The sequence below is a fragment of the Anarhichas minor genome, unplaced genomic scaffold (assembly GCF_050575085.1).
Source record: "Anarhichas minor isolate MPS153535 unplaced genomic scaffold, ASM5057508v1 ptg000042l, whole genome shotgun sequence".
NCBI classification, from domain to species: Eukaryota; Metazoa; Chordata; class Actinopteri; order Perciformes; family Anarhichadidae; genus Anarhichas; species Anarhichas minor.
In genome coordinates this window covers 10016043-10040990 of record NW_027466488.1, presented here as the reverse complement: position 1 = coordinate 10040990, position 24948 = coordinate 10016043, and the positions used below count along the sequence as shown (strand labels likewise).

Sequence of the window (24948 nt, the reverse complement as noted above, 5' to 3'; positions counted from 1 at the left end):
AGCAGGCTTCAGCAAATTGGGAAGTACCAAGTGGGAAAGTATTGGTAGTTTTAATAGAGAAGTAAAAATTGTCTTTCAGTGAAACCTGAAATTAAGTGCTATACATTAGACATCATTTACCCACCACAGCATATGCTGTAAAATGAGTTAATGGGGCCCTGTAAGTGGTTTATTATTTGATTTGCCAAGTTTCTGCCTTGGATCTCCTCTATAATCCAACTTGAATGAGCTCATTTGCTGTACAAGGGGAGCACGGAGACGAGGACCAAGTGAAATTGCTTCCTTGCATGTCTTTGTGCCTATTAGTCAGTCTCATTTGTCCCTGTGTCTTCCTCTCTCACTTTCTATCATTGTCCCAGGGGGCCATTGCTTTACAGCAGAAAACAGAGTAAACACATGGCTGAGGGGGATGAAAGAGTATTTCTATCGGTCTGTCTTCATCTTGGACAGTTGGAACACGTCCTGAAGGCAATCAAAACCAGGAAAGGGTGTTGGGACTTTTACAGAATATCACATAACTTTAACACATCTGCTTCACTCTTTTATACATATCTTTACAAAATCCCTGCCGACCCTCACACACTGACAAATTGTTGTGACTATCGCCTATTAAGGGTACAGTACTTTCTTCATTGGCACTGAATGTTGGCACTAGATGTTAATCTTGAGGAGTGAAAACGTCCGATATTGATGCAATTCTTAGTGATACTTTGCTGGTATTTTATAATTAGTGCCCGAGCATCGACCAGCAGTCATCAAGGACCCTATTGAAACTGAAGGAATTAATGTTATTCTCTCAAATTGATTGCTTTTTTAGGGGCTTAAGATGCTCAAAGAGTTGTGCAACTTGTCAGGATTAAAGAGGAAGTCAAGCCATTTTTTATTTAAGGCCATTTCTAGCCTTTTTTCAACGCTGTATTTGTCAAACTCCTCCTACAGATTTAATCGGATCGACTTACATTTGGTCATTACAAAGGTAGTCAGATGTTTTATTTGGTTTAAAACGTTTAGAGTACACTGACCCTTTAATACTGGCTCAAACCAACTAAAAGCCCACAGGTCCTCTATTGGTACATGTGGTGGTAAATTACATTACATTACAGTCATTTAGCAGATGCTTTTTTTTTTTTTTTACGGGAGCACTTTTGGGGTTAAGTGTATTGCTCAAGGACACATCGACATCAATTACAAAGTTTATTACATCAAACAATATTTTAAACAGGGTATTAAAAACACAGGAAATCCATTAAATCGAATCGATTCAAAACAGTAACAGGTATATATCAAATATACTTTGTGACACAAACTACAGTAAAAGAGGGGAGTGCTACAGGATAAATGGACGTAGCCGCAGACAGAGGGGAAAGTAATGCTGGGACAGAGTACTCACCATGGTCCGGTGCCCCACATACACACTGCAAAGCTAAACGGTAAAGAAACAATTTGTGGAGGGAGTGCAAAGAAAACACATGATTATGGGGGTGCAAAGCAAGGTGAGAAACTCTATGACCAAACCCTCCACGCTCCCCACCGGCCCTATAGCACTCGGACAGACAGACAGACAGAAAACAAGTGCTCAGCACACAATGTTAGCGTCGCATGGCAGCTACAAGAATCTATTAACTATTAACCTCTTGGGGGAAATCAATGACTGCCACGAGGGCTAACAGAGGGTAACAAAATAAACTAACACTAACAAAAACCAGCTAGTGAACTAAAGACTAAACAAAACAGCAGTGGCAGTCAGCGTCTCTCCTGCCTGCTTACTGCGTAGCCCCCATCTGGAAAGCTCAACACAGGGAAGTGAGAGTCGCTATGGAGCCAGAAAGACACAGCTCATCGGTACGGCTTATATAGGGAGCCAAACAAATTGGGAACAAGGAAGTAGGAGGTGCTAAGGCCTACCTAGCCCTACAGTAGCCCAGGAGGGACATCTCATGACCGGCTACACAACGTTGTTTCTGTGCTGCCAAAAAAGCACATTTTGCCATAAAACGGTAAGTAGTTGTAACGTTGACATGCTTTGTCCAATCTGCTCCAAATTTTCCAAGCAATATAAAGGGTCCAGTCCTGAGGACATAAGACTCATGTCCCCACCCCCTACACATAAGCCCTGTTTGTTTCAGACCCATGTGGGAGGCATCATTTCACTCATTAGTGAGTTCCTGTTTCATTGATGTGGGTTATCACCGCTCCCTACACTGTAGCCCCGCCTTCTTTCATAACTCATAAGCCGTTTGTCGGAGACTCTTGTGGAATTAATTATTGCACTCGGCTGAGTTCCTGTTGGATTGTGCCTGGGTGCTTCCCGCCGGTACTCCCGATGAGCGGGGGCCCGTTCATCACCTCTTACAGCTTAAATGATTGTATTTTTAATTAAAGGTCTATGAACATAGGCAGAACCCTCACTCAGGGCTATGAGTTTTACATCACATCCTAGCAGATGGACATACTAGAAATTTGCTCATTGCACACAATGAGGATGAGCCCATCAATATGAGCCCCATAAAAAGGGTCCATGTCCATAATCATGTTTCAATTCCACATTTGTAGAGGGCTGCATGGACTGCTGTGACAACACTGGACACACACAGTGGAAGCTCTGAGTCGATACCCAAGGGGAGCGACTCATATTGTAGAATGTCGGGTCCGGTTGACTCTGGACCTACAGGAGATAAGCAGGCAGTCATACTGAGAATTATTTTTCCACTTAGACGGTTACTATTGTTGGGAATGAAAAGGAGCGTGTTTGAGTTATCAGCATATATAAAATCTAAATTATAGACATCAATAGAATTATTAATGTCAGTAAGATTATTAACGATTAATAATAATAACGGGGCATCACCCTGCGAACAGGGACCAATAACCGAACTAAAAACGAATCTCATAATTAGTATTGACTCACAATGTCAATAGTCAAAGTACTATTCCACATTCAGAGTGAAAAGTGAAGGTGTTGAGTACGAGCACAGACCACATATCCAGCTATTATCACAATACATGCACAAAGTAATCACAGACAGTGTGGCTGCACGTTGAAGATAGACCGAACTACCAAAATGAAGTTTGCACGTAACCACGCTTGCGAGACTACAAAATGGCGCCGGACTCTAACATGGTGATAGACAAAAGAGAGATTGCGTTATCTGCACGTGTCTGAAGCAGTTAGCTTCCCGCTATATGTGTGTGTGGGTTAGTAAAAGAAGAGAGAAAGCAAACAAAACAAAATAATTCCTCCAAAAACAAAATAAGATCCTCCCCGCCGCGGTGGAGTACGGAATATTGTTCTCTCATCTACAGAAACACAACTGACGATCTTTGAGTCGCCCAGCAGCGGTTCTGGCCTTTGAACTGATGAGAAACAACTTCCGCCTCCGCTAGGGGTGAATCATCTCAACGCAGTAGTATGAAATACACAGTAACTTCGACACAACATTAACGATCGCGGTCGTTAATCTCTGCGATTATTGAGCATACACACCACGTTATAAAATGACACAGTAACTTAAGCAACACAAACAATTTAATAAACACAATAACCTAAATTTAGCCCAGACACTGTAAGTGGCCTTACTAAGAGTTGATTTCGTGGTCTGATCGGTCCTTCTGAGTTTCTCTGCTGAACTCAGGCGGCTCGGTGATAAAACTCTCTGTGCGTAACAGATACTTTCTTGGGCTCACTAAAGGAATGTTCTTTCCTTAAGGCTGGAACAAAGTCGACTTGGTTAGAAAGAGAAGTAAGTTAAACAAAACAGCCTCTATTTGTCCAGCGAATGTAAAACTGGGGTTCCTTCTAAAAACAGCTACATTGTGTTCGTGCTTCCTTTCCCTGACGGAGGTCGGGGGGATAAGCAAAGAGCTGAGGGGAACTCAGGGGTTTTGTAGTTTGGGGGTATCCAGTCGTAAAACCGGAAGTCTCGGCTCGGCATCCCTGGGCTCGTCCAATGAGCAGCGTCGAGCTTTCACAACCGAACTACCTCAGAATTTCATTTCTTTCTTGTGGGGGGTTTGGTTGCCATCTACCTAAATCAGGCTCCAGATTGCTCTGCACAATAGGAAGGCCAGATTCCTTTGTCTCAGAGCACATGGCCCCAACACTATGCCGACCTCTGATGGGCAAATAACTGAAATTACTGTTCTCTGCAGATGCACTGTCACGTCTGAAATAGCCTAATCAGTACCACACCAGCGGTTTCCTTCAGATTCAGCAGCTTGACCCTCTCAGGCTCCAAGCCATTAGAAAGTAACTAAGGCCGGGCGATGCAGTAGTTGCACTGTTCACTGTGGTGAAATTGGATGCTGCAGACAAACCAGCCAGTCTCGGACCCTGGTCACACTGTGATCCAGCCCTCTTGGGATCTGCAGTAGCCAGTAGATCGGCACAGAGGTTCGTGACTCGTTTTTGTGGGCTGTGCTGGTTGGCTGTCTGAACACGTAACATTTTTCATGCGTTTCTCACGAGGCTGAGATTCAGGTTCAAACTACTTCATACATCCCAAGAAGAGGAGTTAATTTGAAGCTTTGGACAGTCCATAAAGCTTCAAAACTCTTAGGAGAGAGGGTAAACGTATTCATCCCTGCACAGGGCTTGGCTTGTATGAATTCAAACAAAGGCATTAAAATGTTGTCATTTAAATGTAATTTTTTTAAACTGGTTTGGGTATCTGTGTGTTTGTTCTTTCCCCTCAGTTACTTTATCCTGAACAAGCGAACAGGCTTCCTGATCATCAAAGAGAACGCCCCACCCGACATCTATCAGTTCCAGGTCCGTGTGTCCGATGGAGTGTGGCCAGATGCCGTCTCTACTGTCACCGTGCACGTGAGGGAGCTGCGTGACGATGCCATCTACAACTCAGGGTCTCTCCGCCTGGCAGGTAAGATTGACTCTGTAGAGACACACACACACACTGCCCCGCCTCCGGTCAGAAATGGTCTGAGGTGTCACACTTAAATGTCCAGGACGCTGCGTTTGGTTCTGGTCTGGTGTTCACAGACAGCTGATGTTGTCTGTTTCCGGTGTTCATGCAGTGCACTGTAGAGGGTCTCACACATCTGTCCAGTGTGATGTTATCACATCAGCTGTGTGTTGTCATGTGGCTGAAGTTTGAGACGTCGTCCTTGACCTTAGAAAACTGGATTGGCTGAGAAATATCTTGAGATGTGGTGGAAAGCTCCAGAGAAAGCTAGTCAGTGGACCTCCTGTCAAATAACTTTGACCAAAAATGTCTCTATGTCTGGTTTATTGACAGTATTCTAATATATCTGTAATATACGGCACATAAGGTTTTGTCCGGGACATCACCACTGTCTCTAGTGTTAACACAGTCCACCAATCCTTTTATGAATGTCTGTATATTTTCTGCTTCCGCGCCTGCGACAGCTTTGGCCAGTGGCATTACGTTGTCCGTCCGTCCGTCCCGTGAAAAACCTCAGGCACAAACATCCACCTGCACTCAAGGATGAACCGATTAGAATTTGGTGGCCAAAGGTCAAATGTAGCCTCGCAAAAATACGTTTTTGGCCATAACTAAAGAATTCATCGGCTAATTGTGACAATTTCACACAAATGTCTATGAGGATAAAATGATGAAGTGATGACAGACATGGATGTAAACTGCAACTTGACTGGATGGAAGAGGGGCTAAATACAGTTTTTTTAATTTTTTTTTTTTATCTCACTTACACTTTTAACAGCACTCATACTTACTCTCATACTCTCTTGTGTGGATTCAGTGAAACAGATATGTGTTCTGAATACTGTAAACAGCAATTAAGTCATACAGGAATCTAGTAACATACTCTGAGACTGTCCTTTCTCCTCATAAAGACAGACATACAAAAAACTGTCCTTCACTTATAGATTTCAGTTGAGCTTTGGCTCTGTCATCTCCTTCGTATCGCATGTATTTGATATTCATGCCAAAGTGCTTGGCCCCTTTATGCTATTACAGCAACAGGTAGGACCTAAAGCAAAACCAATTTGTGATGAGCTGATAAAAGTCAACGGGAAAAAAAGAACTGTGCTGAGTGTACTGCTGACAAGGGAGTGTGGGGGATTGTGGTCATTATTTGCAAAGTTGTCTCCAGTCATAGAAAATTAATGAGCTCTGATTACTGTTTGCTGTGGTTGTTTGCATTGTTTCACAGGACTGTCACACTCCCAGTTAAAGATATTTCCTTAGCGAAAGATTACACCCATTATTAATCCCTCTCCCCTGACTCATGAGATTTCAGTTTGTCGTTGGCGCACACACAGAAAAAAACCTGTTTCCATTACTTATGCTGGCAAAATAATTAGTAGAGAAGGTTTTGCTCAGCCAGCACATTCTCCTCACATGTTGAGCAGCATCCATCATTACCTGAGGCAGAGCACATCGGCTGTCAGAATTAAATTCGCTTTAGAGAAATGGGACATGGTTGAGGGATTTTTATGATTTCAGAGATATTGAAATAGAAGCAGAGGGGGAGGCCAGGAGGGGGGCACTCCGAAGATGGGAGGAGAGTAGAGGGAGAGAGAGGGAGAGAGAGAAGGCAAGGAGAGGATGGAGGGGAGAGTCGAGCCTCATATAAGTAGATAAAAGGATTTGCCTCTCATTCTGAAAACGGGGCTGAGGTAAATTAATGTGCACCAAAACCCAGAGACGCTGGAGAACAGCTGGCGCACACATTTTCAATATTTCTGTAAGGCAATTGAATCCATCCGCAAAATGTGGACTAGCAAATGTGTGTTCAAGATGAATAATGGAAATGAAGAATGACAGAAACCGCTCTCGCTTTTGTTATTTGCTTTTGCGAATGAAACCATTTTTTAATGAGGTCAGGTTTGTCAGCAACGTATCCCTGATGGGTGGTCACTTCACTGAGGGTTTTTAAATGGCAACGCTGTCATCAAAGGGCTGTTAGCTGCAGAGTGTATTGATTTAATATGCCCCGGTTGTAACAGAGGGACTTAAATTGAGAGCTGGACAGCGCCGCTGTGAACACAGTGTCAGAATGACTTTTAACCTGCAGTTCAGCAATAAACAAACAAAAAAAATGTAAGTTTGAAGTTTTGAAGCAAAAGGTAATAGCAAGAATTAATGACTTTGAGATCATCCTGAGGTGTAGGCAAGCTACCAAAACAGTGGTGTGTGTGCGGAGGATGTGTAACAGAAGACATTTCCAGGATTGTATTTTTTCATGTGCAGCTTTGGAGTGAACAGTCTCATTGATTCTCAGTCTCAAGGATTATGAAAATATTCTACTTATAGCATTACTTACACCCTCCTTGACATCCTAAATCCCATTTCAAGAACAAATGTGGAATGCAATGAGGACCCACAAAGAACGCACTCGTTAAGTCTGCCTCGCTGAGATTAAGGCCTCTCTCTTCGTTTCTCCCTCTCTCTCTCTCTCTCTCTCTCTTTCAATATTGATGGAAAGGTAAAAAAAACAATGTGGTAAACAAAAAGTCCTTGAAATGTCCACATAGCACTAGCTTAGAGTGGAATGCACAGTGCTCAGGGGGAAAGCACAATCTGAAGCACACAATGAGTGCAGTGCGTACACTCCTGACGTGGTTTGTGTCACACAATGAACGTGCTTTAGAAAGCGCAGAGAGCTTGTCCTTTAACAGAATATCTCTCTTTTCACATCGCTCTTCCCTCTGAGGTGTGCGCATTGTGCGATCAATATACAATTGTGTTACATGATTTGTCAGGATGGATTGGTGAGATACCTGAAACTTTCTTCACCTCCCTCACTGATCTGACACTTTAGTCGTTACTCAAATTGCCGCTCTCACTGTCCTCATGTCAGCTCATGAGCCTGGTATGTTCCATTGAAAGAGCAGCTAAAAGGAAAGTAGGAAAAATACACGAAATGCCACTAAACCTCATGGCCTTGTTTTTCTGTTTTCTTTTCTGTAGACGGGGGAAGATGTTTAGATCTCCTACTGCACACCACCTACTCAGCATGGTTGTAGTACTTGAGATCGATCCTGCTTTCTAGGCCGGTCTCAAGACCGCTTATTGAAGGTCTCGTCTTGGAATCGACTGCATTTTTTCGAGTTCTTGTCTCTGTCTCAGACAACGAGGACTCTGAATTTTATTTGAAGACTACAGCTGCGGGGATATCACTAAGTTGGGCCTGCATTGTCTGATGTATTTGTTGACATCATTACTGTGATTGCTCATAGAAAACAAAGGAAAAATTCACACACATAAAATTGCAAGCACCTTTATCCAGTATGTAGGGCGAATAACGATGAGTCCTCTTTTGTTCTCTCTCGAAATTTTAATGGGAAATGTGGATTTTTCAGATCAATGTGACGAGTGCCTACATGGTTTACATGTTCAATATTTTGTCATCAGTGTGTCATGCAGTGTTGGACTCTGGTCTGGTTTTGACTCTGACTCGCCCAGCTTTGGTCTTGACTTGGTGGCAACCACTAAATGTCTTGGTCTTGACTTGGCGTAGCCCTGCCTTGGTGTTGGTCTTGACTTGGCCTCGACTTGGCCTAGCCCTGCCTTGGTGTTGGCCTTGACTTGGCCTAGCTCTGCCTTGGTGTTGGTCTTGACTGCGTGTCAACCCCTTAAAGTCTTGGTCTTGACTCGGTCTCGCACTGTCTTGGTCTTGACTTGGTGCCAACCCCTCAAGGACTTGGTCTTCTCTCAGTCTTGTTACACTTTGTTTAGGTGGTTTTGATAATAACACTGCTAGTCTCATTGCGCCGCATCCACTTTCATCATTGAGTTATGGCTTCAACCAGTGAGTGTTTTCATTAGCAATCAAAGGGGCCATTTCCTGTTCATAAGGAGCTCTATTCAGCCTGTGTCATCAGCTTTTCTCTACTTAGACTTGAAGAACATAGATTTATAACAGAACAGCCGGCATTACAAACTGGAGATGTTTACCAGGCAGAGAGGGTCTAACAAAAGATGATATCAAGTTGCATGATGGGAAAATATAGAACCTAGTGTTTCTGGAGATGCAGTAGGGACTAAAATATCACAATATTACAACCTCTGCTTCATTTTGACAATTTCTGTGTTTAGGTTCCCCAACATTATTGAACACTGGCTTGCCTCTTTACTTGGCATTTTGTCCAGAACCATGATTCAAAAGGTTGTTGTTTATAAGGCCCTTTATTTTAATTGAAAAAATTTCATGTCAGAATAAAACACCCATCACAATTTCCCAGAGCACAAAGTGACATCCTTGAATCGCTTTCTTTGTCTGAGCAACAGTCCACAACTCAAAGATTTGTTATATTTACAATGCTGTCAAACTAACAGCAGTCGTTGTGGTCAATTAAAACTCCCTGGACGAATACATATGTCACACCCTCTGTCCGTGTCTTGGCCTAACAGAAGATTGAACCAAAGTCAACCACCTCGTCTGTTTTTCTGTGTGTGTGTGTTTCCTTGTCTTTCGCTGTTCCCCCGAGCTCTTCCTGTTATCACTGAGTGGGGTCCTGAAATAAAATCTGTTCAAAACCATGGCAACGCAGGTGAGACATTTGGCGGTTCTCCACATGCATCACATGAGGAAACCAAAATACATCATGAATTGTTTTTGAGTAAACAATCTACATTGAATACAGTTAAGATAGAAGAGATTTATGTTTCAGCTGAGTGCCATCTGCATTCTGCTGCACACAATTATGCTAATGAGCAATATGTTTCTATTGGCCTCATTAGCTGTCTGCTTGTGTGTCTTCATTGTGAATCGGAGTTGATAAAGGCACACTTCCATAAACACCTATCAGAACATCTAAGACGATTCAATCCTTACTTTTTTGCAGCAATGCTTTGTTTTCTCTTTTAATATTTTTATTTTAAAACTGATATTATTATATTGTGATATTTGGGTCTTTAAATAATCTATTCTTAAGTAAAAATGTATTTCTTAAGTAGGATTTTATGGCAAAGCACAGCTGTTTGCTGTCAGAATAAGACAATATAGTAACAACTGCTTGTTTCTTTGAAAAATGATTCAAGGTAGGTTTTAAGACTTCATAAGTCATCAAAACTAAAGAGCACGTATAAAAACAGCTCCACTGTGTCTCAGACTTTCATGAGGAAGAATCGCAACAAGCTGCACAAAGACCGTGGTAGTATTTGTCTTTTCTCCCTTTGTGCTTTCAGCCCTTTTGTTTACTATCACATGAGTAGGATATTAATCCCATTTTTGCACCTATTTGTGAGACATCACAAGCCTACAGGCAGGAGTGCGTCCGTGCACCGCCACCTCGGCTCCAATGAAGCCTCTGGCAAGGAGAAAGCAGCAGTGAGTTGTGAGGTTGGATCAAAGCCAGGTGCAAAGGCTGCCACTCTGCGTTAGGAGTTACTACCCTCTCCCCCCCAGCCCCCATCCCTCCCGACTGTCTCTCTGTCTGCCTGTGTCCTTGTTTCTCCTGCTGGACTGACTGATGAGAGCTGACATTAGCCTCGATCCCTCACGCTGTATCCGATGAGCCCATTCTGAGCCCCCTGTCTTGTCTCTTAATGCCTAGGCTCTGTCTCCCTCTACGCACTCACAAACCTAATCACCCTGCCCAACCCTTCATACATATATACATATATGTGTGTATGTGTGTGTGTTCTTGTACTTCTGTCTCTGTGAGAACCAGTTTGAGTCTCAGGATGTTGATTTTAAAGACATTTCTGTGACGTAGGGCCGTTTTCCGGTAGTCCTTGGAATCTGTTCTCAAGTTAAAGGATAGGCTCACTTTTTGTTTCATAAAACAACACTTACATGCCCACTTGTGTGACAAAACACAGTACTTGCTCCCCCAATAGGAAGAGATCCCTTCCTAATGTGATATTAACAGTTCCATATTGTAGAAAGTGAGATTTCCATGTCTTTTATGTTATGTTTTTGGGTTGTCCGTTCAGTCCATTATTTCAGTAATACTTTGAGCAAAATTCTTCAATTTTCTGCACAGACGTCCACGTTGACTCAAGGATGAACTGATTCAAATTTGGTGGTCAAAGGGCACTGTGATCTCGCAAAGAAAACTCAAGATTTCGTATGCTATTTATGACAATTTCCCACAAATGTCTAAAAAGGATAAAATGATGACATTTTGGACAGACACGGATGTCAAACTGCAACATAAATGGTTGACAGAGACATCCAACCAACAGGCTGGATTTTGAAGCTGGTCTAGGTGTTTTGTAAATACTTTGAAAGTATCTCCCCAGAGCGTTACAGACACAAGCTGAATACAGATAAAGTCAGACAGACCATGTGGGAAAAATGTTTTTTTTAACATTACAGCATGTAAACATTTTCTAGTAGAAACCCAAAATACAAGTACCAACCTTAAAATGAGCACGATATGTTGCCTTTAATGTAATGTAAAGGGGAATGTTCTATCTAGACTATAACTGAGGAAGCTACCCTCTTGATTTGAGTAACTGAGACTGCTGAATCATCATATTCAGAAGTTTCCTTATATTCTGTGTCTACTGCTCGGCTGCTGTCTGCTCAAGACCAAGATCAAACAAGTCTAAAATGATCATGGTTGGCCCCATGTCTGTTTAGGGACGTGATATTTCTATCTGTAAACTGCTCTTGTTGTATGTGGAAGATTGTTGCTAAACATGGACCCAGACCTGGGGGGGACTAGCCTAAAGTTCTTGTGTCTGATGGTCTTTGGCCTGAGCTCAGCCATGACACACCAGGCCTGTTCGTCATCTTGACAAAGGCCACTGGTCAATAGATTAAGTGATTATGAGTTGATTTTGTTTTTGTACCTGTTCTTATGGACATACAGTAACTGTCTTAAACATATAACTCTGGCATGCTAAACCACAGGTGCTGGACTGTCTTTGAGGAAAAGGGGTGCAAGATTCCTTTCTTTGTCAACAGTCTGATAAGAAATTGAACCACAAATTACTGAGAGCGTAATTACCTTTTAATTACACTCTCAGGTTTGAAAATCCAAGTCCCAATCACTACCGTCACCCACAAGCACACAAACACAAACGCACACACAAATAAGTCCCAAAACAATAAATAAAAAGATGAATATCCAAATCCTGTATATAGTGTTGTGAGAAAAACTGGAAAAAACAGCGAGAAAGGACAGTTTCTTTGAAGTCTTGAAAACCACCTTGAGACAATTTTGACAGGAGCTTCCACAAAAGATAAACAGCAGTTACAAGACTGTCTGTTCACTGAGAGCAAACTGCTGTGCCTTCCTATACAATTCTTCTTAAGGAATACATTTAACCATTAGATCATTTAAGGGTAGAGAAAACAAATATTAATATCAAATATCTGATATATCAAATATCTAGAAGAAAAGTAAGGATTAGAAATGACTCTGATAAAGTGAGCCATGTTCAATAATGTATCATCACAGGTCCGGTTTCCAGTCCGGTTTAGCACGAGGGCCCAGTTTGAAAATAATTGGATTTATCCTTGAGCAGGGGTGGAAATAATGAGGCCACTTCTGCACAGTCCATGATTCCAATGGTGTGTGTGTGTGTGTGTGTGTGTTCCTCAGACATCACAGCAAAGGAGTTCATTGAACTGAGAGGGAAGCAGCGGAGCCGCTACGAGCTGCTGGTGGACTTCCTGTCTGAGATGCTCTCTGTTCCACCCGACGACATCAACATCTTCAGCCTCATGGATGTGAAGGAGCGAATGCTGGATGTCCGCTTCGCCGTGCACGGTGGGCCCTCCTTCCTCCAACCTGAGAAAATCCACGGCTATGTGGCCGCCCACAAACAGAAGGTAGGTCCTCGTTTGAGCCTTTTATCCACATCGACACAAACGGTTCTATACAATCTGCTTGTTCCGTTGGCTGGTCTGTTGGCGACTGTGTCGACTTGATTGATTGGCAACAGGACCTCATGAATGACGCACACATAATCTACTTGGCATAATCCAACCAACTGCACACCAGTGAGCAAGTGCGCTACAGAAGCACTGGGATAAGTCAAGACACAGAGAAATCCCACAAGGTAACACTTGTTGGTTGCAGGCAGCGGTTTTGCCTCTGGCAGTGTTTTGGCTGAAGCATGCGCTAAAGTCCAGCAAATCAAAACTGTCAGTAGAAATGTGGGACGTTGTCTCTGTTTGCTGGGTGCAGGAATGACAGTCAAATGTCCAAACCCAACAGCATGAGTCATACAACTGTTAAGAAAGGGCAGTGTGTCAGATGCCTTGGACTCACCCTGCACAAGAAACTCTTTTTAGAACAACACGCTTCTAAACATCCGTAAATATTGTCAACAATAGCTGTCATCTGTGCACTCGGAGCGGTTTCTGTTGTTGCCCACCTTTTATATACCTGTCTCACCTGCTTTCACAACAGTCTTTGCTCGTAATAGTGGGTGGAACATTGCTCTTGGTTCCCATTTGAGTTTCTCCTTTGATCTCACTTGGCTGAAAACGGCTCTCCGTTGCAGGATTTTACCATTACCATGGTTAAATAACGGCACAGTTTTATAACCATACGAATTGAAATAGCTACGACTATTACTATGGTGTCCTGATTACTGCATTGTTCCCCTGTAAAAAGGAGCATGGCGAGACACGTTTGTGTGTGCAGAGACATCTCCTAGTGTGTGTGTGTTGGTTTGTTTTGTGTTTGTGAAAGTCCTGCCGCTCACCTGAAGCGTCGAGAGGAAGAGGCGTAAAAATGTCAGAGGGAACAAACATTCCAGCATTAAATCCGCCAAAAAAGTGCCTTAAATCAGCATTGTGGAGCATGTTGGATATATAAAATGAGCAGGGAGTAATTGGATTAATTACACATTTTACCCACCACTGCGTGAACAAAGTGTTACTGTCGATTGCTATCGGAGATCGCCATTAATGCTTTCTGGTTGCCGATCCCTGATAATGTTCCACTGTGAACAACAACTCTGTGTTGGAATCAACAGGAGGAGAGTCAGTGACGTTGGCAGCTGTTGTTAAAAAGTACCTTGTTACCATTCAGTTACATTAAGGCACGTTCATGTTCCATTCAAAATGATGAGTGGGCCAACGTCAATTAGGACATTATCATGATGTGTTCAAATGTAATCTTGTGAAATGTAGTATTTGGGGAGGAACTTGAATAGATCCAGTTGTTTGAAGGAGATGTTTTCACAGCAATGTAAAATAGATATTAGAGAGGGAATTATGACCTACTTCCTAACAATAGCTCTATGCAACATCATTAACACTGCTAACCCCAACATTTTTAATAAATAACAATACAATCTTTTGTTTCCTAATCATTGGAATTGAAGGCTGTGACATCACTGTTTGAGTGAGCGTTCGGGGTCACCTCCTCTGCCATCAGTATGGTGTGTGTGTGTGTGTGTTTGTGTATGGATGAATGTGCAGCGCTTTGAGTGGTCTCTAGACTAGAAAGGCTGTGCTATTTACCATTTATTTGCATCAGTCTAGATACCCTTTACCACCACCGTCCTGCACCAATATACGAACCGTAATCAAGTCATCATCCACTCTGTCGCATAATAATCGACTTTGCTTACGGGGGATGCACATGCATAATTTAATTTAATTTATTATATTGGGAAATTTGTCTCTGCATTTGACCCATCCCTGTATATAGGGAGCAGTGGGCTGCCAATGACAGGCACCCGGGGAGCCTGGGGTTCAGTGTATTGCTCAGGTACACTTCGACACGTGCCACGTCCCAGTCAAGGATCGAACCATTGACCTTCCGGTTACCAGACAACCCTCTTAACCCAGTGAGCCACGGTCACCCAAATGCAATTTATACTATTGCAGACCATAAACACAGGACAGAAAGCAGCAATACCACAAATCCCCAATTGGTAACAAACATACACCTGTGTTTGTTGCAATAGGCCTTTTATAACGAGGACATTTTCACATATCACAGCATGCCAGGGTCCTATTGTGCATGCTGGCTCATTGCTTATTGGGACACTTGAATAAAACAGAGCCATTGTTAATGTTATAAGCAACACCTGTCCGCATTGTCTGCTGTGAAAAAGGCCTGTTGCAAATTTCAATTCTGATTAAGTTGTTTGTTTTTTAAATTACACTCCAAGCCCGTAATAGCAGTCTGAATATCATCAAACACCTAGAGAGCATAATGGCAAAGATATTTTGTTTGCATAGTTAACGCAGACTATTTTTTTGTTCTTTATTTTCAAACCGGTCAGCCAGAGACAAGTCAACTGGAAACAGTGCCAGTAAGTCACATCTGACAATGTGAAACTAGCTTCATGCTTTCTAAATTGCCCTGTTGACAGCTCTACATTGTAGCTGCTCGAGCTACCATTAGCGTCACACACTGACAGGGAGAGCTGCCTCACAGCCCCAAATCCTGGCAGATTCAGACCTTTAAATAAGACGCTCAACTGGGAGATTCGGACTACCGTTCGTTATCTGAGAGATGCACTTCTCAACAAAAGCCTGCCTGAGAGTGACGCGATGCTGTCAGCACTCTGTTGGTCAGTTTTGAGCAGAAGATAAATCTAAAGTCTGAAGAATGATAGTGGCGGACTTGAAACCTTAAGCGGATCAAGAGCAGGTGCAACATGTCCGCTCCGATGTTTTTTAGAAGCGCCAGGACTCAGTCTGAATGATCCCCCTCTGGGAATGGAAGCATTGTGAGAACAGCTCTCCAGGGAGCAGCTGGCTGCTCTCCACCAGATTTTGGTAGAGACATTCACACCTGTCCAAATAAACTTGGCCTGCTGTAAACAGTCTAGAGTTTTATTCAACCACCCTACATCAGGTCTAAGATCCCCCACTACAGTGTACTAGCTCTTTTTGTAGTTTTTTAATACGTAGTCTGCAATGTTGCAGCACAGTGGTCTTAAACATGCCGCTTTTAGAGCGTTTCTCTCGACACCATTTTCAGTCGACATGTCTTTAGCTCCCTGAAGAGAAGACTGGAGACAATAATAAGCCCCTAAAACAAGCTAGAAGTGAAGATTTCGTAAACGTCAAATACTTCAGTAAACGTCCCTTATTTGCTGCAGATTATTTGAAACCAAATAATAAATACCATGACTTTGTGTGACTTTATGTTAAGTCGCCCAATTATTTTCTGTCCCTTCAAATTGTTGGTCTGTGTACAAGCAGGGCAGCATTTCCTCCACGGTTCAAATGATGTGCATGTAAAAGCTCTCCAATTAGAGCTGAGAGTCGCCACTTTAACCTCAGTCATAGTGTTGGTAGGAGTGCTGCCCACTGGAGTACAAAGCACATCCTGCCGTGGTTACGCACTGAATTTGGATGCAGACAAATCATAAGATCAATTGTCAAACCATTTTTTATGTATGATTTTTTTTCTTTCGAATATTAAATACAATGACTATTGACTCAGTCAAGAGATACACGATCATAATGTGAAACAGTGGTATTGAACATCGGGGGATTGGGTGGATGATAAAGACCTGATTGTGAGACACAATAAATAGTTTGGTTAATTTGAGTATATAAATTAGCATTATACAAAAATACCAGCCTCGTATCATTCCTCGAGTGTCAAATACAGATGCATTTTCACACCTCTCGGTAATGACGCACAAAGCCTCCTCTAGCATCTGTATGAGACAAACAAACAGGACTTTTACCCAGGAGATCGCAGTGTTCTATGCGTCCACACCGAAGCAAGTGTGTTTGGTTGAATTCACGTTAACCACATGTTCACTGCGACCGTTGTGGAGCGTCATAGCTTGACACACTGGGCTACACAGTGTGTTAGAAAATGATGGCAATCTCCATCCTGCATTAAGAAAGACGTATTGTCCTCTTCTGAGACAAAGGTGGTTTATGAGAGAAGAAGGAGAGAGAAACCCACTGTTATAAATCCTCAGCCTTAACCGTTTTCAAACAGAAGTACTCCTTAATTCATGGCTGATTCATGTGCCCAATATATTTTGCCCAAAAGACAAGCTCATATTGCCGAAGACACAGCCTGTATAGTTTGTCTGACTTGTTGTCGGTGTCGGTGATATATACTGGCCTCCACAGATCATCCTCCACCAAACCATTTCTGTTATTTAGGACGTGATTTAGGCCCATTGTCTTGGATAGGTTTTTTTTCTGGGCCAACTCAGGAAAATAACAAACCTGTTATTTCTACTTTATTCATAGTCCATGAGTGTGGAACATCCCCTTTAAATCCAACCCAATTTGACTCAAACAGAAACGCACAGTGTGGATTATGCCTGTAATTCTTTGGCTGTTCACAGGAAGAGAGAAAAAAAACAACCTCCAAAAGAACTGCTCTCTGTCATAGATCTTCCTCTATTTAGTCATAAAGTGTCTTAATATATTACATTTTACCCACTGGATAGCGTAGGCTAATCAAAATTGAAAACATAAAAAAGCATACCGTCATAGAGTCCGGGAGAAAAAAACAAACGTTTCACTTCATCACACCGAGGCTCCCTGGCCGCTGGCTCCAGTCGGACCTCATTTCACGTCTCAAAAGTCGAGAGAGAGAGAGAGAGAGAGAGAGAGAGAGAGAGAGAGAGAGAGAGAGAGAGAGAGAGAGAGAGAGAGAGAGAGAGAGAGAGAGAACCACGGAGAGTTGAATTGTATGCATTTTACAAGTAGGGAGAGAAAGGGGGAGAGCTGAGCCCAGTCTGTATTTGCGTCTGTGTGTGTGTGTGTGTGTGTGTGTTAGGGGGGCAAACAGTCCAGAGTCCAGTCACGGCCTCGCCGGTCAGTTCAGGTCGATCACCGCACTCAGCCCTTTGCCTCTCTCGCTTAGCTTCCTCTTTGTTTCATGTGGCTTTTGTTCGAGGAAGAAAAAGAGGCGAGAGATTAAAGATGAGGTGAAAAGCATGTGAGTTTATGATTGAAGTCTTTAGGATAAAGAAAAAATAGCAGAGAGAGAGAGATGTGTGTATGCGTAGAGGTATATGCGGGCTTTCAGCTGTGATTTGTGAGGAGAGCGCCGAGCGTTTCATCTGAATTCAGCCAGGTTCTCCGGAGAGGACATTGATCAGAATGAAATGTGAAGCGCGGCGATGGAGAGGATGAAGGAGAGGCAGAGGGGGGGTGGGTAAGAAAGAGGAAGGTGAATGAGGAGGGGGGGTGCAGAAGATGACGCTTATTATTAATGTTTTCAATTTGCCAGTAATGCTTCAGAAGTAGGAGATTAAAAAAAAAAAAACTTTCTTCCTTGTGTCTCTCTATTTCCCCCTGCTCTAATAATGGAAGTTATCCCTCAGCGTTTTCAATCCAGCACGCTCCACTTGACTTTTAATGGTACCACATTTTTTATTCGACTTTTTAAAAATCATTGGTATGGCGCTCGGATACCGAGGTTCATCTTGTCATTATGTGAATGTGGCCCTGAGGGCCGTGGAGAGGATTGCAGAAGCTTCTCGGTGCATTGGAACAATAGTCCGGGGAACAATACGTCCCTCTGGTCCTTTGTTGCTTGCTATACACACTGCTCCGCTTTTCACAGATCAAATGTGTGCTCCTCTGTACATTTCCTCAACATTTGGCCGACTGTGACAAAAGATTGAGCATGCGGATTCATTTTCAGGCTTTGGGGATTAAGAGCCTCCAGTGTGGGATGAAGTGTCTTCGAGAGACGGACTGTTGAGCAGGGAGATCTATTTTTCAAAATATAATCGACAGAAGAAATGACAACACAGAGCACCGCCCCACCTGAGAAGAAGAAAGAAAAACTTCTTCCGTCAATATATTAAAGTGTCTTATTGGCATTCCAAGCTCATAACAAAATGAATCATGGAGCGAGAGTGAAGCCGTCTTTTGGGTCTCATTGAACAGGATGAAGTCATTGTTTTTCTCTCTGCATGATTGGGTGCGGGGCCTGCTAATAAAAATCTAAGTTATTTTCAGGTTAATATCTCAGCTGTCCACCTGCTGCTTTTTGATCACCTGACACCCAGCATGAGGCTTATCCCAAGATTCTTCCCTCCTGCCCACCCCCTTTCTCCTCCTTCCCTCCCTACCTTCTCCCCTCCTCGCCTCCTCCTTCCACTGCAGACATTTCCACACTGCATGAGTGTGTCTCATTGGTTTTTAATGTCAAGGAAGGATCCATTATCCTGTGCTGGGAAGGAGAGCTTGACCTACATTAAGGAGAGACCCTGTTGACCGGACCGCATCTTTTTTTTTCCCCATCTGTCCATCACAATTGGTAATGCATTCACATTATGTAATAAACACCAGTGCACATGAGATTCTTATTTGAAAGTAATACTCCTCCTTTGTCACAGTCAGTGTGAACGGATCCGTTACAATAGATGACGTGTATTCTTGATAAAAAAGAAAGTAGAAAAACATCTAAAGCACAATCCACCTCTCAACTCTACATTTGTGTGCCCATTATGTTACACCCGTTATGATTATTGATTTGTTTCTTGTTTGTTGGGCCAAACGCTGCCTCCATATGGCAACTCCATTCATATTATTCTCCATGAAGTTCCAACAATGTCCTCATATCTGTTATAAATTATGTAAATAAGGATTACGGCTGAGTATAGTTCAATGGCACATTTCAGTAGGTAGGAGAAAGAGACAGACAGAGAGAGAGAGACAGACAGACAGACAGAGAGAGAGAGACAGACAGACAGACAGACAGACAGACAGAGAGAGAGAGACAGACAGACAGACAGAGAGAGAGAGACAGACAGACAGACAGACAGAGAGAGAGAGACAGACAGAGAGAGAGAGAGAGACAGAGAGAGAGAGAGAGATTTTTTCTGTGAGTAATTGATAACCTACTCAGAATTCAGTCGTGGATCACATTTGCTGAGCATCCACTAGGAAATCAAATCCTACAAAGGACAGTTTGATTCTAATAATATTAGTGTAGCCCGATCTTGATACGCAACCGTACAGAAATACCAAGGTTAACCAAGGGCCAACCTCCGATGCTGAGTAAATAAAGTGAAGAGTGCCAATAACTGCATTTCCTCAAATAGACCCTTGAGGTTGGCTCCAAAAGCAGGTCAATCCCCCGAGACCCCCACGTTAAAGTGGCTTTACTGCCGAAATAAACACGTTAACAGCCGGGTACAAAAATGGTTTTGGTCCCTCCAGCTAATATCCCTTTATGTAACAGCTGCACGGGGGTTGAGTTATTTTATGATTCACCCATTTCAATTATATTAATGCTTACAGGTCGGCATAATTAAGGGCGTGGTCGCTGAGTCAATGTTGGGTGCCATCTCAGGTCGCTAACCGCTAGCTGTCTCATCTGCTGCATCACCTCGGCCCGCCTCAGCTCCACCGACGATCCACCTCTTTGACCATTTGTGGATTAGCTGGGATCAAATGTTGATTTAGAATTGTCAACATTATGAAAAAAGCTTGGCACTATTTGGCACAGCCCTATTAATATCCATCCCCAACCATACCATCTCTGCTGGCTTCCACTCTACAATGTATCTCCTCACCTTATAATGGCTAAATGGTACACAGGACACACAAGATGCCCTCTTGTGTTATCTAAGTGACTGACTCCCTTCATAGTGTATTTATTGTGATCAGATGTGCAGGTTAAAACATAATGATGGGTAGCATTATTTACTCCTTTCTGTTACGATCTTAGCTCTCTAAAGCCTGAATAGTCAGCGGAGTGGAGACACATTCGATATATTCCATGTTGATTTGTAGACTGGATTGGTTTGCAGGACAGCTATCATCAGGCTGGTGTCATCCAGCATTCGTAGCTATACCTATGACAAATCATTTATTCATTTAATGAAATATGTTATATTTAATATTTATTTAATAATATTTTTAATGTATTATAAATGTATTTCGTAGATAATCCCCAAAAGTATTTTTCTATGTCATCCACGTGATCATGAACGAGGAAGTATAAAGAGTGCAAAAGCACACACTGTGCGGCCTGGAAGGGAGTCTGACGGTTACAACAAACAGCGGTCTTTGAACCAAGAGGCCGCTGTTCATTCCCCGTGTGAAACAAGAAGTCAATGATGATTCATTTGTCACGTAACTTTCGCAGCGTAGTCTCGGCACTTTCCTAGTTTTAACCCAAACAACGATTTCTAAACCTAACCAAGTAGTGTTGTTGCCTGAACCGAACTGAGTTCCCTGTGAAGACGAGGAGTTTATTTAGAAAATAACGTATGCATGTAACGAGTGTAAATTGACACTAGCTAATTGAGTAGCTTTTTGTGAGATATCATACAAACTGGTGTATGAGGATACGTTGCACTGACATCCCTGCTACACTCTCCTGCAAACCAATCCACTCACCATCCAAACACCACCTCCACAGCTGCCATATAACACCCAGTGACCCAAAGAAACCCAGAAAGAGGGCTGATAGATACGGTGTACGATCAACTGCAGGCCCCGTTTACATCGTTAAACTCCTTCCATGGTTAATTGAATCTGTACAAGACTGTACATACTCTCATAACATTAAAGCCAATAGAGGCATTTGTGTTGATTCGATTCTATCTTACACGATCTAGGTGACTTCTCATCTAATATAAAGGCTGTAGCCAGAAACTAAGGAGGGGTTTTTGATGGTGACCTGACTTTAAGGAGCAAGTAAAGAGCGTTGAGCAGCTTCGCTTCCTTCCGCACAGAAATGTATCAGAAATCAAGTCATGTTTATCTCATGCTGATTCAGAGAAGGCAATTCATTTCATTGTATTTCATCTCGTCTGGACTATTGCGACTCTCTCTGTGCTTGCCTCGGTCAAAATCAATCTCGCGTCTCCAGTTCGTTCAAAAAGCTGCGGCTGGAATTCAAACTGGCACTAAACGTAGCAACTGTACTACCCCAGTCTGAGCAGTAAGTTTCAGTAAGATTCAGAATTGATTTTAAGACTGAACTGATTGTTTTGAAAGCACAGAAAGGTCCTGCCCCAAGCTATATGGCTCCTGGTGAGCTGGAACGCAGCCTTAGATCCTCATGGAAGGCTCTTTTGGTTGTTCCAGGTTCAAGACTGAATGTGCTTTCTCTGCTTATAGAGCTTTTATAGAGTTTATAGATACTATTAGTGCACCTGTACGTGAACAAACTGCCTGAGGAAATAAAGATAGTAAAATCAGTTTCATCTTTTAAATCCCTTCTAAAAACACACTTTCATCAACAGGCTCTTGTGTGAATCGCTCCCTCTGGACTTTTAAATTTTGATCTGTTCTTAATTCTATCTCTGGTGGATCTTTGCTGTGATTAGTTGCTTCTATTTACCTCATATATTACCTTTTATTTCTATTTTGTATTGCTGCTGCTTTGGGGTAATATTGTATCTAAAGCATTTTGTAAACATTGTTTTATTAAGTGCTACACAAAGACAATTAGTAGTATTGTTATTATCAAGTGCTATGAGACATCAGTCAGCAGTAACAATGATCCATGAAACACAACCTCCTATCAAAGTCACATTCACTGCAGCACAGGCCGTTTGGTGGAATAAGTGGATTAGATATGAACTGCATGGTTAGTGAGCGCCATCCAGTCGCACTGAATCAGGCCCAATCAGTCCAGAACATTGGGCATGAAGTGACCCGCTTCAACAGGACTCGCGTCGGGTGGGTCCGCATGTGCATTTGAGTTTGAGTGTGTACATGTGTGTGTCCCCTGTGCATGAGTCCATGCATATAAACTCAGAAGAATTCTCCTTGACCATCGTCACTCTAACCAGTCAAGGACAGCACGTCCAAATGCGAATACGCACGCGCACACACACAAACACACACACACACACACACACTCTCACAACACTAAAGTACATATTCAATTTGACTTCCATTTTCCCTGCCAGTGCTTCATCAAACTGCTCAACCTAGAAAGTCGCAGCTTCCTTTTCCGCCTCATCACCGTTTAGCCCACTTTTTTTCGATAACTAGTGCAGAAATAACAGCTGGAGTTCTTAGAGCTAAACTGCCTAAGTGTACTGCAATACATTCTCCCACTAAATATGCACTTTCCACATCAGCATTCTGTTGTTTGTCTGTGTGTTGGTGCGTATGCACATGTTTATTTGTCTGTGTAACATAGATCAGGCACACATTGTTACCTATGCAGGCATTTTCAGTAAATATGTATTTACTGTACAGTATAAATGTACTCATTTGTTTCAGTACACCACTATCATTACCGCCAAGTATTTCACTGAAAACCTATGTTGTGTTGGGAATTGGCAAAAGGTAAAGTCAGTGAGTACAGACGAAGACATGAAAGGACTCATGTTAATACACAGGAGACTGCAGCGTACCTCACAAGTTATGACAATGAATCCACAAAATCACTTTCATGTTTAAGCTGCATTGTAGTCGGTTGGTTTTCTCCAGCCAGCTTGGTGATTTCCAACCGCCATGACAAATAAGCTTCAATCATATGTTCCACATGTTTTGGACTTTCTCCTTGACGACATTTTTGTCTTGCTCTTGACTTTTCTCAGCCTTTAAAAACAAAATGTATTTACTGAAGCGTCGTCAGAATCAGAAATAAACAGTTGTATAGCCTAAGCCTCCATAAGCAGTTTTATTGAGATTCCTTTTAGCAAAATGCTCTGATTGAATTTGAGTTCCCTCTGGTAAACGGTGTGTATGTCTAGGGCTTTTAATGTGAAAGGTAAGAATGGAAGGAGTAAATCGAGTTTGAAAACGTCCATTCCACGCAACATGTTGGTTTGATGCCTTTATTCGCTGTGCGAATGATCGGTAAAATCGACCCTGTTCTGAAATTCGAAAAGAATTTAAATGGTTTTTAACCACGTACTACATTCACATGTAATGTGACAATACCGATGACAACAGTTTGAAAAAATATCTCCTATTGGTGAGTATAAGAGCCTGTGAAAATGGAGATACAAGGGGCTGTACTACTAATACTGCGATAGTGCCTGCAGTGGTCAGAACTATGAAAGTGCTACATAACACCTCCTGTTTCACCCAGTGCTTTCGTCTTCTCTGTCCATCTCCTTCCAGCTGCAGTCGTTCCTGCAGGTCAACGTGTTCCAGGTGCGGGTGGACGAGTGTCCTAGCTCAGAGTGTGCCGGGGCCGGCGGCTGCACCAACATTTTGAACGTGCGTGACACACCCACGGTCGTGGATTGCGGGACCATGAGTCTTGTATCGGTGACGGTGGAGTCCACAGCCGTGTGCTCCTGCCCAGGGAGAGAGCAGTCCCATCAGCCCTGCACCGCATATCCCAGAAACCCCTGCTTCAACGGCGGCGTGTGTGTTGACACTCAGCATGGCTACAGGTGAGTGGGAAGTGAACGCCATTCATAAAACACAGCCTGAGGGGCAAAGTTTAATAACATGCAACAAATGACTCTTGTTGTTCCAGTTACATTATGATGGTTACCAATTTTCTAAATGTTGATAGCTGCCCTGAGGTAGCAGAGCCTAGAAATTAGTGGAAATAAAAACAGTTATAGGTTCATTTCTAATCCTCCTTTTACTTTATCACAGCAAAAAACAGACAATAACCCAGAGCAATAATGCTGTTTAGTTTCCCCAGTCAATTACAGGAGAGTAAACATGGAGCTTAGATATGGCTGAAGCAGAAATTGCTAAGAACAGTACAAATATGAATAAATGAATACAATGATGCAATATTCTGAAACTGTTTACATGTAAATGCATTGGTATCGCTGTGCTGGTGGTTTAGCTGTGGTTGGATTTTTACTGAAGGTTCATGCTGACACGTGCATTACTTCTGTTTCACAAAATGCAATGACGATGCGATTTTTGCATATATATATATATTTACAGTCAATAACTCCAAATGGATTTGAAACTAATCAGTCAATATGTGGTTGAAGTGTAGACTTTCAGCTTTAATTCAATGGATATAACAAAGAAATCACATTAACCGTTTAGGAATTACGGCCATTTTTACACAGTCCCCCACATTTTCAGAGGCTCAAAATGAATTGGACAATTGTCTGACAAACGGTTTCATGGCCAGGTGTGGTCGGTTCTGTCACTATTTCATGACAAATGATGCACATAATAGGATTCAAAATGTTA

The 24948-nt window shown here is 42.5% G+C and overlaps 1 protein-coding gene across 1 annotated transcript in view; it reads left to right on the top strand.

Moving 5' to 3' along the window:
* LOC142970061 (neural-cadherin) overlaps positions 1 to 24948 on the top strand; it is a 295060-nt gene that overhangs the window by 168821 nt on the left and 101291 nt on the right. The window contains exons 24-26 of the mRNA XM_076110212.1: positions 4693 to 4877; positions 12500 to 12729; positions 23899 to 24176. Of these exons, the coding sequence (XP_075966327.1) occupies positions 4693 to 4877; positions 12500 to 12729; positions 23899 to 24176 (693 nt within the window). The remainder of the gene's footprint in view (positions 1 to 4692; positions 4878 to 12499; positions 12730 to 23898; positions 24177 to 24948) is intronic.